Source organism: Cetorhinus maximus, chromosome 23, assembly GCF_964194155.1.
Source record: "Cetorhinus maximus chromosome 23, sCetMax3.hap1.1, whole genome shotgun sequence".
NCBI lineage: Eukaryota > Metazoa > Chordata > Chondrichthyes > Lamniformes > Cetorhinidae > Cetorhinus > Cetorhinus maximus.
Window position 1 is genome coordinate 23,721,016 of NC_135901.1, and position 15,562 is coordinate 23,736,577.

Below are 15,562 nucleotides of genomic sequence, written 5' to 3' on the forward strand. Positions count from 1 at the left end.
TGGCAATTAGGGACAGGCAGCAAATGCTGACCTTGCCAGTGACTCCCACATCCAGTGAAAGAACAATAAAAATGAATCTTCATCCCCATGTCTTCCAGTGCTTTTCTCCAGTTCTCCAGATACTCAATCATGTTCTCATCAAACCCACCTATGGTACTTCCTGTCACATTTGCTCATTTAGAACATCAATGACCATCAGGAAGAGGAGGGGGTTCTGTGTTGATACTTGGTGCTATCCAGCTTTGACTTTGAAACTCTCACTCTCTCCCACACAGCCTCTTATTCTTGCCTGGCATTCCTTGGATACATCCTATAACATTCTTATATACTTCTCAGGGACTCCACGAATTACAACCCACCTCCAGACTTCCTGGGCAACTGGTAATAAGCCTTTAGATCAATGAATACAATCTTCATATTGCATTGACCTTCACGATATTTCTCCGTCCCTCGTCTCATAGCAAATATAGCATTCGGATCTGTTTCTGCTAATGTTAATAAACTCTCAGTTATATGTGTTGATATTCTGGATAATAGTCAAATAAATAAATTTTGTGTTAAGCGGGCAGAGTTATGAGTCATTTTAATATCTCCAGTACAAGTTAGTTCCTTTTGAAGTGCTCTCCCTCCCCCCTGTCTCCTCCATCCTCACCTCCAATGACAAGGGCGAGGAGCTCATTCACTCCTTGTTTCTAAGACTCAGACCATCTGATCAGCTGCCTCTGCCACTCTCCTCCTTTCCACCAGTCCTCCAGGCCAAACTGCCTCTCCAGATCTGACCAGCCCTCGCCCTGATCAAGCATCTTTCTTTAGCTTCTCTCCTACCTCCCTTTATCCTTTCATGAGCTCAACTTGTCCATGAGTCCCACTTTCTGCTCTGTGGTCTCCATTCGCACTAATCTGCTGTCCACCCGGGAGAGTTTTAGATGAGCGTAAATTTATGAAGGGTGGAAGATGAGCGACCAGTCAAGAGAGCATTGGAATAGCCGAAACTGGAGGTAACAAAGGCATGGATTAAGATTTCAGAAGCAAATTGGCTGAGACGGGATGCAGACAATTAATATGACAGAGCTGGAAGCAGGTGATCTTAGGGTTGGAGAGGATATGTTATTGGTAACTCGATGCTCAGCTCAACTTCAAATAGGAAATGAAGGTTGCAATTTGTCTGGTCTGCCCTTACACTGTGGCAAGGAAGGGGATGGAGTCGGTGCTGAGTTATGGGGTTGGGGGTGGTTTCATGGACCCAAGTATTAATTCACCTCTTGGGCCACAACTGTATAGACCTGAGTATTAATCCACCTCTACCTTACAGGATTTCATTACAGAAACAGGCCATTCGGTCCAATCTCAATGTGTTGACACAAATTTCTGTTCACCAATTGGCTTTCTGTGATGGTGATACAATCCACTATTTCCCAAGTGGCCATGATATGCCCCATCAATGACTATAGGAGCCCAGTGTGATTACTCAGCACCGGGCTGTACTCTGAGCATGTGCAGTACAAGTAGTGGATGTGGAACATGCTAATCAGGAGTTACAGAGAATACTGAGCCCAGAAACAGACCAATTGATTCACCTAGTTTGCTCTGGTAGTTATCTTTAACAGTAATCTCCTTCCATTTCATCTGCCTCATTTCAGCCTTTTAGTTTATCTCTTTTATCTGATCAACAGTTTATCTAGTGTACCCACCGAGTTTCCTTTTAAAAGCATCTAAGCTGTTCACTCAACCTTTTCCTCTGATAGTGAATTTCACATTCTAACCACTCTCTGAGTACAGACATTTCTCCTTATTTCCCTGCTGGATTTATCAGGAACTCTTTTGTACATATGGACCCAGTTTTTGATTCTCCAATAAATGGAAACATTGCTCCCCTTCTACCCTCCGCAACTCATTCATAATTTAAAGCAACATCTGTCAGGTCACCTCTAAGATGGCACTTTTCTAAGATACAAAGCCCTAATCTGTTAAATCTTTCCCAATAACTGTAATCCCTCAGTTCTGATGTCATCCATAAAACTCTTTTTTGCACAAGCTCCAGTGCTTTTTTGGCTTTTTGATTGTATGGAGACGACACTGTGTACAGGAAACTTAACAGATTGAACATAATTTTATGATTTCTTAGTCCTGTACCTCTAAAAATAAATCCCAGTCCTTTGTGAGCATTTTTACTTGATTTTCTGACTTGCAATGATATTTTTCATTATTTGTTCACCTGTATCCCAAGGTTGTTTTGTTCTTCCACCCCATGCACTTTCTTATTCTCTAAGATCTGGGCATTGTTTGTATGTTTGCTCCCAAAGCATATCATTGCATATTATCATCGTTAAAGTTCATTTGCCGCTAAACTGCCAAGCGTTCCAATGTCTTCTTGTCTTATGTTGCATCCTTCCAAGAAATACTGTTTGGTATCAGCTGCAAGTTTTGATATTGTTCCCAAGTTCAGGTCATTAATACAAAATAAGAATAAAAGTGGCCTTATCACTGATCACTGCAGACCACCACATTTGACTGTTTCCCACTTACTCCCAATAACCTATCACCCCTTTCTTACCAAGAATCTATTCACCTCTGCCTTAAAAATATTCAAAGACTTCGCATCCACCACCTTTTCAGGAAGAGAGTTCAAAAGACTCATGACCCCCTGAGAGAAAAAAATTTGCCTCGTCTTCGTTTTAAATGGGTGACCCCTAATTTTGAAACAGTGCTCCCTAGTTCTGGACTCATCCACAAGAGGAAACGTCCTTTCTACCATAGAGATGTTGTTCATCTGCTGCATACTTGGGAAAGGATTCACTTGTGCATCCAGCCTCATCTGCAGAAAATGCTGGAAAAACTTAATAGGTCTGGCAGTATCTGTGGAGAGAGAAACAGAGTTAATGGTTCGAGTTCAATATGACTCTTCTTCCACGGTTCTGAATTAATATATCTAGAATATAAAGCGAGTCTCAGTAATGGTGACCATGACAACTATCATCAATTGTTCTAAAACCCCATCTGGTTCACTAATGTCCTTCAGGGAAGGAAATCTGCTATCCATACCTGGCCTGGCCTACATGTGACTCCAGACCTACTGTAATGTGGTTGACTCTTAACTGCCCTCTGAATTGGCCGAACAAGCCACTCAGTGATATTCAAGAAGGCGGCTCATCAACACCTTCTCAAGGGTAATTAGGGGTGGGAAACAAATGCAGGCCTTGTCAGCAATGCCCACATTCCATAAAGAATAAAGAGAGCAATCACATTCAGGAATGAACCATGTTCATCCTGACAGTTGAGGTTTATTGATGAGTTGTAATGAATTGTCGATTTCTCTTTAATAAGAGACCAATTGATGTCCTGTTACTGATTATTCAGTTTCTTGTAATTTCTCCTTTCTTACTCCAGATTATTTCAGTTCTCAAATCTTCAGTTACAAGTCCCAGCTCCCCAATCCTGCTATTGAATTTCCTTTCTCATTACACTGTGTTATTACCTCAAATTATTGATTCCAGTTTTGCTAGGGCTCCTTGATGCCACACTCAGTCAAATGCTGCCTGGATGTCAAGGGCAGTCACTCTCATCTCACCTCTGGAGTTCAGCTCTTTTGTCCATGTTTGAACCAAGGCTTTAATGAGGTCAGAAGCTGAGTGGCCCAGGCAAAACACAAACCGAGTGTCATTGAGCAGGTTATTGCTAAGCAACCGCTGCTTGATAGCACTGTTGCTGCCCCTTCCATCACTTTACTCATGATTGTGAGTAGGCTGATGGGGTGGTAATTGGCCAGGTTGGATTTGTCCTGCTTTTTGTGTACAGGACATACCTGCCAAGTTTTCCACATTTCCAGGTAGATGCCAGTGTTGTAGCTGTACTGGAACAGCTTGGGTAGGGGCACTGGAAGTTCTGGAGCACAAGTCTTCAGTACTCTTCCCAGAATATTGAATATTGTCAGGACCCATAGCCTTTGCAGTAGCCAGTGCCTTCAGCCATTTCTTGATGTCATATGCAGTGAATCGAATTGGCTGAAGACTGGCATCTGTGATGCTGGGACCTCTGGAGGAGGCCAAGATGAATCATTCACTCGGCACTGCTGACTGAAGACTGTTGTGAACACTTCAACATTATCTTTTGCACTGATGTGCTGGGCTCCTCCATCATTGAGGATGGAGATGTTTGTGGAACCTCCTCCTCCAATGAGTTGTTTAATTGTCCACCACCATTCACGACTGGATGTGACAGGACTGCAGAGCTTAGATCTGAACAATTGGTTGTGGAATCTCTTATCTCTGTCTATCACTTGCTGCTTATGCTGTTTGACATGCAAGTAGTCCTGTGTTGCAGCTTCACCAGGTTGACACCTCATTTTTAGGTATTCCTGGTGCTGCTCCTGGCATGCCCTCCTGCACTCTTCATTCAACCAGGGTTGATCCCCTGACTTGGTGGTAAGGGTAGAGTTGAGGATATGCCAGGCCATGAGGTTACAGATTGTTTTCAAGTACAATTCTGCTGCTGCTGATGGCCCACAGTGCCTCATGGATGCCCAGTCTTGAGTTGTTAGATCTGTTCGAATCTATCCCATTTAGCACGGTGGTAGGTTAATGGTGGGAGCCTCTTTCTCTGCTGTCCTGTTAGGGCTTCTATGATCTATAATAATATAATGATTCATAGTAAATACCATATGATAGAACCACAGAGCACGGATGGTGGCCATTCAGCCCACTGTGCCTGTATTGTCTCTGAGAATGTTACCAATCTGTGCCACTCCCCTGCTCTTTTCCAATAGCCCTCCAAATCTTTCCTTATAAGTAAAAGTCCAAAACTTTTTTGATCGTTACTATTGGATCTGCTTCTACCAGTCATTCAGACAATGTGTTCCAGATCATGATAACTCACTGACTAAAATACTCTCCCCTAATCTTCACCTTGGATTTTTGCCAATTATTTTGAATCTGTGTTCTGTGGTCACCAGCCATCCTGCCAATGGAAACAATTTCTCCCTAGAGGAAAACTCCTAAAAAATATCAACATTGCTATGAAATCATTCCCTAACCTCTCTGCTTTAAAGAGAACAATCCCAGCTTCTCCAGTCTCTCCACATAACAGAAACTCCTCATCCCTAATACCATTCCTTACACCCTCTCTGAGGCTTTGACATTTTTCCTGAAGTGTGGGACTCAGAATTGAACACAATATTTCACTTTAGGATTAACTCCAGGTTTATAAAGATTCAGGATAACTGACTTGCTTTTGTACTCCATGTCTCTATTGATAAATCCAAGGTCCCCATTAGCTTTTGTCAAACAGTTTGTTCAACTTGTCCTGTCGTAATCTAGGATTTGTTCACTTACACTCCCAGGTCACTCTTTTCCTGCACCCTGTTTAAAATTATACCATTTAGTTTATGCTGCCTCTCCTCATTCTCCCTTCTTCCTAGTGCAGTGGGACCAACATTCTTGTTTTAACTAACAGCACCAAAAAAACCTTGACTAATTGGTTATTCATCTAATTGCTGTTTTTGGAATCTTACCTTGTGCAAACTGGCTGTTGTGAGAGTAACAACTTACATTTATAGAACATGTTTATTATTGTAAAACTTTGCAAGGTGCTTCAGAGGAGCTTTATAAAGCAGAATTGGAGACTGAGTCACGAAGGGCGATATTAAGGTCGATGGCCAAAAGCTGGATTCGAGAGGCAGATTGTAACAAGCATATTTAATCAGGAGAGTGGCCGAGAGGTTTAAGGAGGGAGTTTCAGAGCTTCATCACATTGCCCTAGAGATGGCTACAGGGTGAAGAGACCACTGTTCAACTCCTTGTGGAATGTGCCTTTCCAAAGAAGGTCTGGAGAAAGATGCAGTGGTTTTTGTCCAAATTCATCCCGAGCAGTGCTGTGACACAGGACTCTGTGCTCTACGGGCTGTTCCCAGGGGACACACATTGTGACAAACATCAACTGCAGCTGGAGGATCATCAACTCAGGCAAAGATGCTCTTTGGTCTGCCCGAAACTTGTTGGGCTTCCAGTGCAAGAAGTTGTCCCCAACCGAGTGTTACAGACTGGCACAGTCCAAGGTCCAGAACTACGTGCTGAAGGACGCACTAACGCTTGGGGCAGCCACCGCAAAGGCGCAATGGGAAAAGGTCGCTGTCTAAGACCCTTCTGCCATAGTGCACCGAGGGGCTGGGAATTGTATAGACCCCTCGGACTGTACGTCTCACAAAGATTGTATGTAGTGAATACTAAATATATTATAATTGTACCTCAGACTGCAACATGATGTATGTTGATAACTCAAATACCATTGCACTGGCTGTCTGTAATAACCATATTGAAATGACTGTAATATTAATTGATTGTACTGAAGCACCTCGTGATCCATGTGTAAAAGTTGAATATGATTGCACTTTTTGTGATGGCCATTTCGAAATGTTCTTTCAGGTGTTTCACGAATAAAGTATATTTTTTTTAAAAAAATTAAATTTCAGAGCTTCATGCCTATGCCCTGCCACCAATGCTGGGATAATTAAAATCAGGGATGCTCTAAGAGGATAGAATGAGGGGAGCGCATATATATCAGAGAGTGTGAAATTGGAGATTATGGAGAGAGGGAGGGTTGAGGTCATGGGTGGATTTGAAAACAAGAATGTAAATTTTAAAATTGAGGCATTGCTTGATTAGAAGCCAATGTAGGTCAGTGAGCACAGGGGGTGATGGGTGAACAGCCCTTGGTGTGAGAAAGCACATGGGCAGCAGAGTTTTGGATGATCTCACATTTCCATGTCAGGGTGGGGTGAACATGAGAGGCTGGTCAGAAATGCATTGGAATCGCCAAGTCTGAAGGTAACATGGGCATGGATGAAAGTTTCAGTAGCAGATGAGCTGGGGTGGGGTGGAGACAGACGACGTTATGGAGATTGAAATATCTGGTATCAGTGATGGTGTGGATATGTGGTCAGAATGTCATCTTGGGTTCAAATTGGGCTTTGGTCTTCCCAATTATTAATTGGAGGAAATTTCTGCTTATCCAGTACTGGATGTTGGATAAGCAGTTTGGTAATTTAGTAACAGTGGAGGAATGGAGAGGGATGGTGGTGAGGTAGAGCTGGGCATTGTCAGTGTCCATGTGAAAACTAACACGGTGCTTTTGGATGACGTCATCCAGTGGCAGCATGTAGATGAGGAATAGGAGGGACCAAGGATAGATCCTTGGGGAACACCAAGTACAAGGACTTTGGAGAGGAAAGGCAGGTTGGACACGGGGCAGTAGTTTGCAAAAACGGTGGGTTAAAGAGGATTTTTTAAGATGGATGACGAGAATGAATTTAAAGATGAGACGGACAGTATCAAAAAAGAGAGAGAACTGTTAACAATATCAACTAACATGGGGAGGATGGATGGCCAACAGTTTAGCGAGAATAGGGTCAAGGGAGCAGAAGGCAGGTCTCATGGACAAAATGAGCACTGAAGAAGATGGAGGATAGGAGAGAGGCTGGAGAAAGATGCAAATTCAGGGCTTAGACAAAGGGAAACTTGGGGGGCAGTTTGTCCCATTGAGCTAGTGGAAGGGAGGGAAGCAGCAGAGGCAGCTGATCAACTTGTCTCAATCTTAGTGACGAAGAAGATCCACGAGTTCCTCACACTTGTTGTTGGAGGTGAGTGTGGATGATACTAGGGAAAGGGAGAGCACTTCAAAAGGAACAAACTCATGTTAGTTTATGAAAAAGATTCAACAGACTGTGTGTTGAACACAAAGCTCTTTTATTTCGCTTTTATCCATAGTATTAGCTACGATAACTGGGCTAGAGTTTATTATCAGCAGGAACAGACCCCAATGAACAATGGTTCATCCCAAATATGATTAACAGAAAAATCCAATCACTATAGTTACTTGTGAATTCGCTGGTGTACCAGCAGGTTGGATGACTGTGTGAATCCCTTCCCACACTCAGAACAGGTGAACGGCCTCTCCCCAGTGTGAATTCGCTGGTGTGTCAGCAGGTTGGATGACTGACTGAACCCCTTCCCACATTCAGCACAGGTGAATGGCCTCTCCCCAGTGTGAGTGCGCATGTGTGTCAGCAGGTGGGATGACCGAGTGAATCCCTTCCCACAGTTGGAGCAGGTGAACGGCCACTCCCCAGTGTGAACTCGCTGATGTTCCAGAAGGGTGGATGACCGAGTGAATCCCTTTCCACACTTGGAGCATGTGAATGGTCTCTCACCAGTGTGAACTCGCTGGTGTGTCAGCAGGTGGGATGACTGAGTGAATCCCTCCCCACACTCAGAGCAGGTGAATGGCCTCTCACCAGTGTGAGTGCGCTCGTGTGTCAGCAGGTTGGATGAATGAATGAACCCCTTCCCACAGTCGGAGCAGGTGAATGGCCTCTCCCCAGTGTGAGTGCGCTTGTGTGTCAGCAGGTTGGATAACTGAGTGAATTCCTTCCCACAGTCGGAGCAGGTGAACGGCCTCTCCCCAGTGTGAACTCGCTGGTGGACAATCAGATCAGTAGATCGCCTGAACCCAGTCCCACAGTGAGAGCATCTGAATGGCCTCTCATCAGTGTGAACACGTTGGTGAAACATCAGGTCCCAGGAACTTTTATAGCGCTTCCCACAGTCTGGGCATTTAAAAGGTCTCTCATCAGTGTGAACTCGCTGGTGTGTCAGCAGATGGGATGACTGAGTGAATCTCTTCCCACACTCAGAGCAGGTGAATGGTCTCTCCCCAGTGTGAATTTGCTGGTGCACAGTGAGGTCAGGCAATGTCTTGAACCCAGTCCCACAGTGAGAGCACCTGAACGGTCTCTCGTCAGTGTGAACACATTGATGGCCAGTCAGTTTCTGGGAACTTTTAAAGCACTTCCCACAGTTTAGACATTTGAAAGGTCTCTCGTCAGTGTGAACTTGTCGATGTTTCAGCAGGGTGGATGAACAAGTGAATCCCTTCCCATACTCAGAGCACGTAAACGGCCTCTCCCCAGTGTGAACTCGCTGATGACTTTCCAGCTCAGACGGGTAATTAAATCCCTTCCCGCAGTCCCTGCATTTCCACAGTTTCTCCCTGTTGTGACTGCATTTATGATCTGACAAGTCAGATGATTGGCTGAAGCCTCGTCCACACACAGAACACGTGTACGGTTTCTCCTCACTGTGAACGGTGCTTTCTCCTTCCATGTTCAAAGTCTGATGGTATTCAGGTTATGAAAAATTAGGCGACTCTGTCAGATTTTGATGTGATGTTTGGCCTCAGCTTCCCGACTGCAAATCCTCCCCTTTAATGCCCTGTGAAATTGATTTAAAACAGAATAAGAGACAGAACCCACAAAAACACAAAGGCAGATTGTGAATTTGGTAACTTGTGGGGCCGGCACTAGGAAAAAGTGACCATGAAAACTGCTGGATTGTCATAAAAACCCAATTGGTTCATTAATGTCCATCAGAGAAGGGAACCTGCCACCCAAACTGGTCAACACAAGACTCTGACTGAAAGGGAGGAGAGAGCAAGAGAGAGAAGCGGTGGGGTGGGAGAGGCAAGGGGTGAAGAAGAGGGATTTTACATATCTACAACTCAACCAGAACTTTCACAGAACCTCCCAAACCCTCAACCTCCATCACTTAGAGGAACAAGGATAGCAGGTGTACATAAACACCACCATCTCCAAGTTTCCCCTCCAAGTCAAACACCTGACTTCTCTGACATCCGGTACTGGATCAACAGAAATTTCCTCCATTTAAATATCGGGAAGACCAAATCCATTGTCTTCAGTCCCCGCTACAAATTCCACTTCCTAACCACCAACTCCATCCCCCTCCCTGACAACTGACTGAGGAACCAGATGATTCACAACAATGGTGAAATATTTCACCCCAAACTTAGCTTCCAACCACATATCTGCATCATCACGATTAGAGTATGTTTCCACCTCAGTAACATTGACCAACACCAACCCAGTCTCAGCTCATTTGCTGCTGAAACCGTCATTCATTCCTTTGTTACCTCTAGACTTAGCTATCCTAACATACTCCCCACCGGCCTCCCACATTCAACCTCCCTGTAATCATGAGGTCATCCAAAACTCTGCTGCCCGTGTACTTACTCAGACCAAGTCTTGTTTACCCATCACCCCTGTGCTCACTGACCTACAAGGCTCCTGGTTCATAAAACTCCTGTGCAACACCTTGGAAAGGTCTAATACATGAAAAGTGTTTTAGAAATCTACACCACATGCACTGCAGCGGTTCAAGAAGGTTAAATATCATCTTCTCCACAGGTAACTGCTGGTCTTGTTAGTTAAAGGGCAGGGGATAGGATTAGCTGATTTGCTCTTGCAGAGATCCAGCACAGGCAGGATGGGCTGAGTGGCCTCCGTCTATATTTTAACTATCCAGTGATTCAATGACGCGATGAAAAAGGAGATACACTGGAGGCCAGGGAGCTAACTTCTACAACCAATGCCTACCCTGCAACAAACCAGCTTTGAATTAGTCTATTGGTGATTCTAGACTCAGTTCTGTGAGCGACGTCTGCAATACAATAATAGCAAAATACTGCAGGTGCTGGAAATCTGAAACAAAAAGAGCAAATACTGGATATACTCAGCAGATCAGGCAGTAACTGTGGAGACAAAAAACAGAGTTACCATTTCAGTGTGTACAGAATGAATTACAGGGAATAAAAATGGTGCAGAGCTTGATGGAAAATTTAAGCTCAGAGGCAGAAGAGAAATGGACTATAGTGCTGGAAAAACAATTCCTGACTCTGAAAAATGCTGTGGGAAGATAAAGCAGGTCAACCAACAGCACATGGTCAGGGGATGGGCAGCGATGGGAACCTCATTTAGACATGGTCAGCAGAAGTAACAGTAAAATACTAAACATGTCTAAAACACACCCATTATTAGAGACAGAGGAAGTTAGACAATGGCAGAGAGGTGATCAGGGAGATTAGGCAGAGCTGAAACAGAGCAATGGATGGACATGGATTCAGATCCACAGCAAAGGAGCCACACCAGCCCCAGAGCCATGGAACCTCTCACAGATAACAGAACAGAGCATGAAAAGAACTGAATTATAGATGAATGGTCAAAATACTCACCTCTGAAACAATTTCACTCTTTTCAAGATTAAAATCTCCTGCTGGAGCCTGCAGCTGGAAAGATATCAGAAGCACTGCAGTCAGAGAAAAATCTCCCAGTTGAGGAAATACCCGGGGAGCGGGGTGATGTCACCGTGTAATTGTCGGTGTGTGATGACATCACAGACACGAACATAGACATCTGGGTCTGTGCAAACCAGTGATCACCACACATTATGAAGGATGTGAGGGTCCTGAGAGGGTGCAGGGGAGATTTACCAGAAGGGTTCCAGGGATGAGGGTTTATAGTCAAAATGTTAGGTTGGTAAAACTGAGGTTGCTTTCCTTGAAGCAAAGTAGATCAAAGGGAGATTTGATAGAGGTGTACAAGTTTATAATAGATGTAGGTAAGGTAGGCAAAGGAAAGCTGTTCCCATTATCTGACTGTAAAAGGATTGTGGGACACAGATTTCAGATTTTCCACAAGATCTACAGGGAGGATATGAGGAAGAATTTTTTTGCAACGAGTAGTAATAACCTGGAACTCAATGCTTACACTTAAATGCTGATCATATCCAGATCCTACATATGAACATACAAATTACAGTGACAGCACCTGAACGATCTCTCATCAGTGTGAACACGTTGATGGAGCATGAGGTCCACGGAATTTTTAAAGCATTTTCCACAGTCTGGACATTTAAAAGGTCTCTCCCCAGTGTGAACTCGCTGGTGTGTCAACAGATGGCATGAGTGAGCAAATCTCTTCCCACAATCAGAGCAGCTGAACGGCCACTCCCCAGTGTGAATTCGCTGGTGCACAGTGAGGACAGATAATGTCTTGAACCCAGACCCACAGTGAGAGCACCTGAACGGTCTCTCGTCAGTGTGAACACGTTGATGGGCCGTCAGTTCCTGGGAACTTTTAACACACTTCCCGCAGTCTGGACATTTGAAAGGCCTCTCGTCAGTGTGAACTCATCAGTGTTTCAGCAGCGTGGATGAACACGTGAATCCCTTCCCACACTCAGAACAGGTGAACGGCCTCTCCCCAGTGTGAACTCGCTGATGATTTTCCAGCTCTGATGGGTAATTAAATCCCTTCCCACAGTCCCCACATTTCCATGGTTTCTCCCCATTCTGACTGCATTTATGTTTCAACAGGCCAGGTGACTGACTGAAACCTCGTCCACACACAGAACACGTGTACGGTTTCTCTCCACTGTGAACGGTGCTTTCTCCGACCACGTTCAAAATCCAATGATATTCAGGTTTTGATAAATTGGGCAAATCTGTCAGATTCTGATGTGATGGTTGGTTTCAGTTTCCCGACTGCAAATCCTCCCCTTCTAATACCCTGTGAAATTGACTGAAAACAGAGAAAAGGGAGTGAGAGAGAACCCACAAAAACACAAGGGCGGGTTGTGAAATTGAGCTGAATGAATCTGGTAATTTGTGGGGCTGGCACTAGGAAAAAGTGACCTGGAAAACTGCTGGATTGTCATAAAAACCCAACTGGTTCACTAATGTACTTCAGGGAAGGGAATCTGCCACCCAGTCTGGGCCTACACAAGACACTGGCCTAGATTGGAGAAGATAACAAGAGAGAGAAGGGTCAGGTGGGAGAGGCATGGGTTGAAAAAGAGGGATTACAATTCAACCAGAATTTTGACAGGAACTCAAAACCCTGAACCTCCACCACCTAGGAGGGCCAGGATAGCAGGTGTATGTGAACACCATCACCTCCATGCTCCCCTCCAACTCACACACCGTCTTGATTTGTCTGACATCCAGTACTGGATGAACAGAAATTTCCTCCATTTAAGTATTGGGAAGACCAAAACCATCGTCTTCAGTCCCCACTGCAAATTCCACTTCCTGGCCACCTACTCCATCCCTCTCCCTGTAACTGTCTGAGGCCAAACTAGACTGTTTACAACCACTGGGTCATATTTCACCCAAAAAATAGCTTCAAACCACATATATGCATGATCACCAAGACCACCTATTCCCACCTCAGTAACATCGCCCAATTCTGCCCGACTCCCTGCTCATCTTTTGCTGAAACTCTCATCCGTTCTTTTGTCACCTCCAGACTTACCACTCCTAGCCGTCCTCCCACATTCAGCCTCCCTGTAAACATGAGGTCATCCAAAACTCTGCTGTCCATGACACCAAGTCTTGTACCCCCATCACCCCAGTACTCGCTGACCTACAATGGCTCCTGGTTAAGAAGAACCTAAGTTTTAAAGTTCTCATCCTTATTTTCAATTACCTCCATTGCCCCTCCCTATCTCTGTAATCTCCTGCAGCCTCACAACCCTCTGAGATATCTGCGCTCCACTAATTCTGACATCCCGAACATTCCCAATTTTAATTGCTCCACCTTTGGTGGTCGAGTCTTCGGCAGCAGAATTTCCTCCATAAACCTCTCTGTCTCTCTACCTCACTTTCCTCCTTTAAGATACTCCTTAAAAACTATGTTTGACCAAACTATTCATCACCTGCCCTAACATCTCCTTATGCGGGTTTAGTGTCAAATGTTGCTGTATGTTGTTCTATTACATGAAAGGTGCTATATAAGTACACATTGTTGTTGTTGATTTGGGCATATATCACCGTTCCTTCATCATCCTTGGATGAAGACCCTGTAAATCCTTATCTAACATTATTGTGGGATCACCTTCAACACATGGGCTGCAGCGGTTCAAGAAGGTCAAACATCATTTTCTCCACAGAACTGGGGATTGGTAATATCTGCTGCTGGTCTTGTTTGTGAAAGGGCAGGAGAGTGGGACTAGCTGATTTGCTCTTGCAAAGAGCCAGCACTGGCAGGACAGGCTTAAATAACCTCCTTCTGTATTGTAACTATTCCATGATTCTATGACTCAATGAAACAGAACCTACACTGGAGGCCAAGGACGGACTTCAGCCATCAACGCCGACCCCGCAACAAACCATCTCTGACCTGGTCTGACTGTGTTCCCAGATTCGGTTTTGTGAGCAACGCCTGTAATAAAATAATAGCAACAGACTGCGGCTGCTGGAAATCTGAAATATAAAGAGGAAATGCTGGAAATTCTCAGCAGTTCAGGCACTATTTCAGGGTGTGCAGAATGAATTACTGGAATAAAAACGGTGCAGGACTTGATGTTCGATATAAGCTCAGAAGCGGAAGAGAAATGGAAAAACAATTCCTGACTATCAATGATACTGTGGGAAGGTAAAGCTGGTAAGTCATCAGCACATGGTTGGGGGATGGGTGGCTGTGGAAACCTCATTTCGACACAGTTGACAGATATACAGTGCAATACTAAACAAAGCTAAATGACACCCATTATTAGAGACAAAGGAAGTTAAACAATGACAGATAGGTGATTGGGGAGAGCAGAGGTAAAAGTATCACAGACACAGGTTTAAGATTTTCGGTAAGATCAACAGGGGGAATGTGAGGAAGAAATTTCACGCGGTGAGTGTTAATGACCTGGAACTCAATAATCAAACTCAAAAGGCTGATAATATCCAGGTTCTGATGAATGGAGTGACTCGAGTCAGATCTTAATGTGATCTTTGTTTTGAGTTTGCTGTGTGTAAATCCTCCCCTTCTGATCCCCTGTAAAAGGAGTTTCCGAAATCCATCCGTCAGTCCAGGATAGAAATTCACAATATTCTCTCCTCCTGCGGACAGGGGACAGGGATGACCGCGCATGCGCACTACTGGTAAAGATGGCGGTTATTAACCCGGGCCTTTCGCTGGAGACGCGATCCCGCAGCCTCCGTCCCACAGATACAAACTCCGAACCAGTAGCTTCTTATTCTGAGTTTAGAGCCGCATCGTGTACTTACGAACCCGCCCTGTCTATCCACCGGCTCCGTTTCTCCCTCTACTCCGCCATTTCTCTTACCGCCTGAAGCTGAGACAAACAAGCGTCTTTCCATCGCCATTACGCGCACTGCGCATGCCCCGGAGTGATTGACGGCAGCTCTGGACCAATAGGGAGAACGAGCGGCTCGTCCTTCAAACAATCGGAGTGAATGAGGGGCGGGGCTGAGCCCGGGTCTCCCTCATTGGTTGAAACTCTGCATCAGTTTGGCAGCTGATTTGTCTCAAACTCCAGGAGAAAACTGGACCTTTCTGTTTGTGGCTTTCAACAGATGAAAACCCTGTGGGCGAGGAGCAAACATTTCAAAATTTGTTAGTGAAATGTGGCAACATGATGAAACAATGTATAAACAATTGACTGACTTTATCTGTATAAAATAAAGGGAGAGCCTCTAATGGTGGTGCAGGAACACAGGGACCTCGGTGTATATGTCATTGATGGTGAGAGGGCATGTTGAGAGAGCAGTTAATAAAGCATTTAGTATCTTAGGCTTTATTAATAGGGGCATTGAGTACAATTGTAAGCAGGTCATGTTGAACTTGTATAAGACAATATTTTGGCCTCATCTGGAGTCTACGTCCGTTTCTGGGCACCATACTTGAGGGAGGATGTGAAGGTATTGGAGA

The 15,562-nt window shown here is 44.6% G+C and overlaps 2 protein-coding genes across 6 annotated transcripts; both read right to left on the minus strand.

Moving 5' to 3' along the window:
- Positions 1-7,721: 7,721 nt before the first annotated feature.
- On the minus strand, positions 7,722-15,132 carry LOC144696961 (uncharacterized). Of its 5 annotated transcripts, XM_078568688.1 has the most exons (3): positions 14,958-15,132; positions 14,021-14,103; positions 7,728-9,260 (listed from the first exon to the last, which is right to left on the minus strand). In XM_078568688.1, exon 3 carries the CDS (start codon positions 9,150-9,152, stop codon positions 7,863-7,865), a length of 1,290 nt encoding a protein of 429 aa, XP_078424814.1. In that variant the 5' UTR covers positions 9,153-9,260; positions 14,021-14,103; positions 14,958-15,132; the 3' UTR covers positions 7,728-7,862. The 5 variants fall into 5 exon arrangements, with proteins under 5 accessions (XP_078424813.1, XP_078424812.1, XP_078424814.1 ...); XM_078568687.1 differs by lacking the exon at positions 14,021-14,103 and having other exon boundaries at positions 7,722-9,260; XM_078568686.1 differs by lacking the exon at positions 14,021-14,103 and having other exon boundaries at positions 7,722-9,260; positions 14,899-15,132.
- Positions 11,563-14,997, minus strand: LOC144697897 (uncharacterized). The gene is given in 3 exon segments (XM_078569860.1): positions 11,563-12,354; positions 14,021-14,103; positions 14,958-14,997. Coding segments are annotated over 3 exon segments (843 nt in total). The 3' UTR covers positions 11,563-11,634.
- Positions 15,133-15,562: the final 430 nt, after the last annotated feature.

Coding starts and splice junctions, on each gene's coding strand:
- LOC144696961 (XM_078568687.1), bottom strand. CDS start 9,152: ATGGAAGGAGAAAGCACCGTTCACAGTGAGGAGAAACCGTACACGTGT.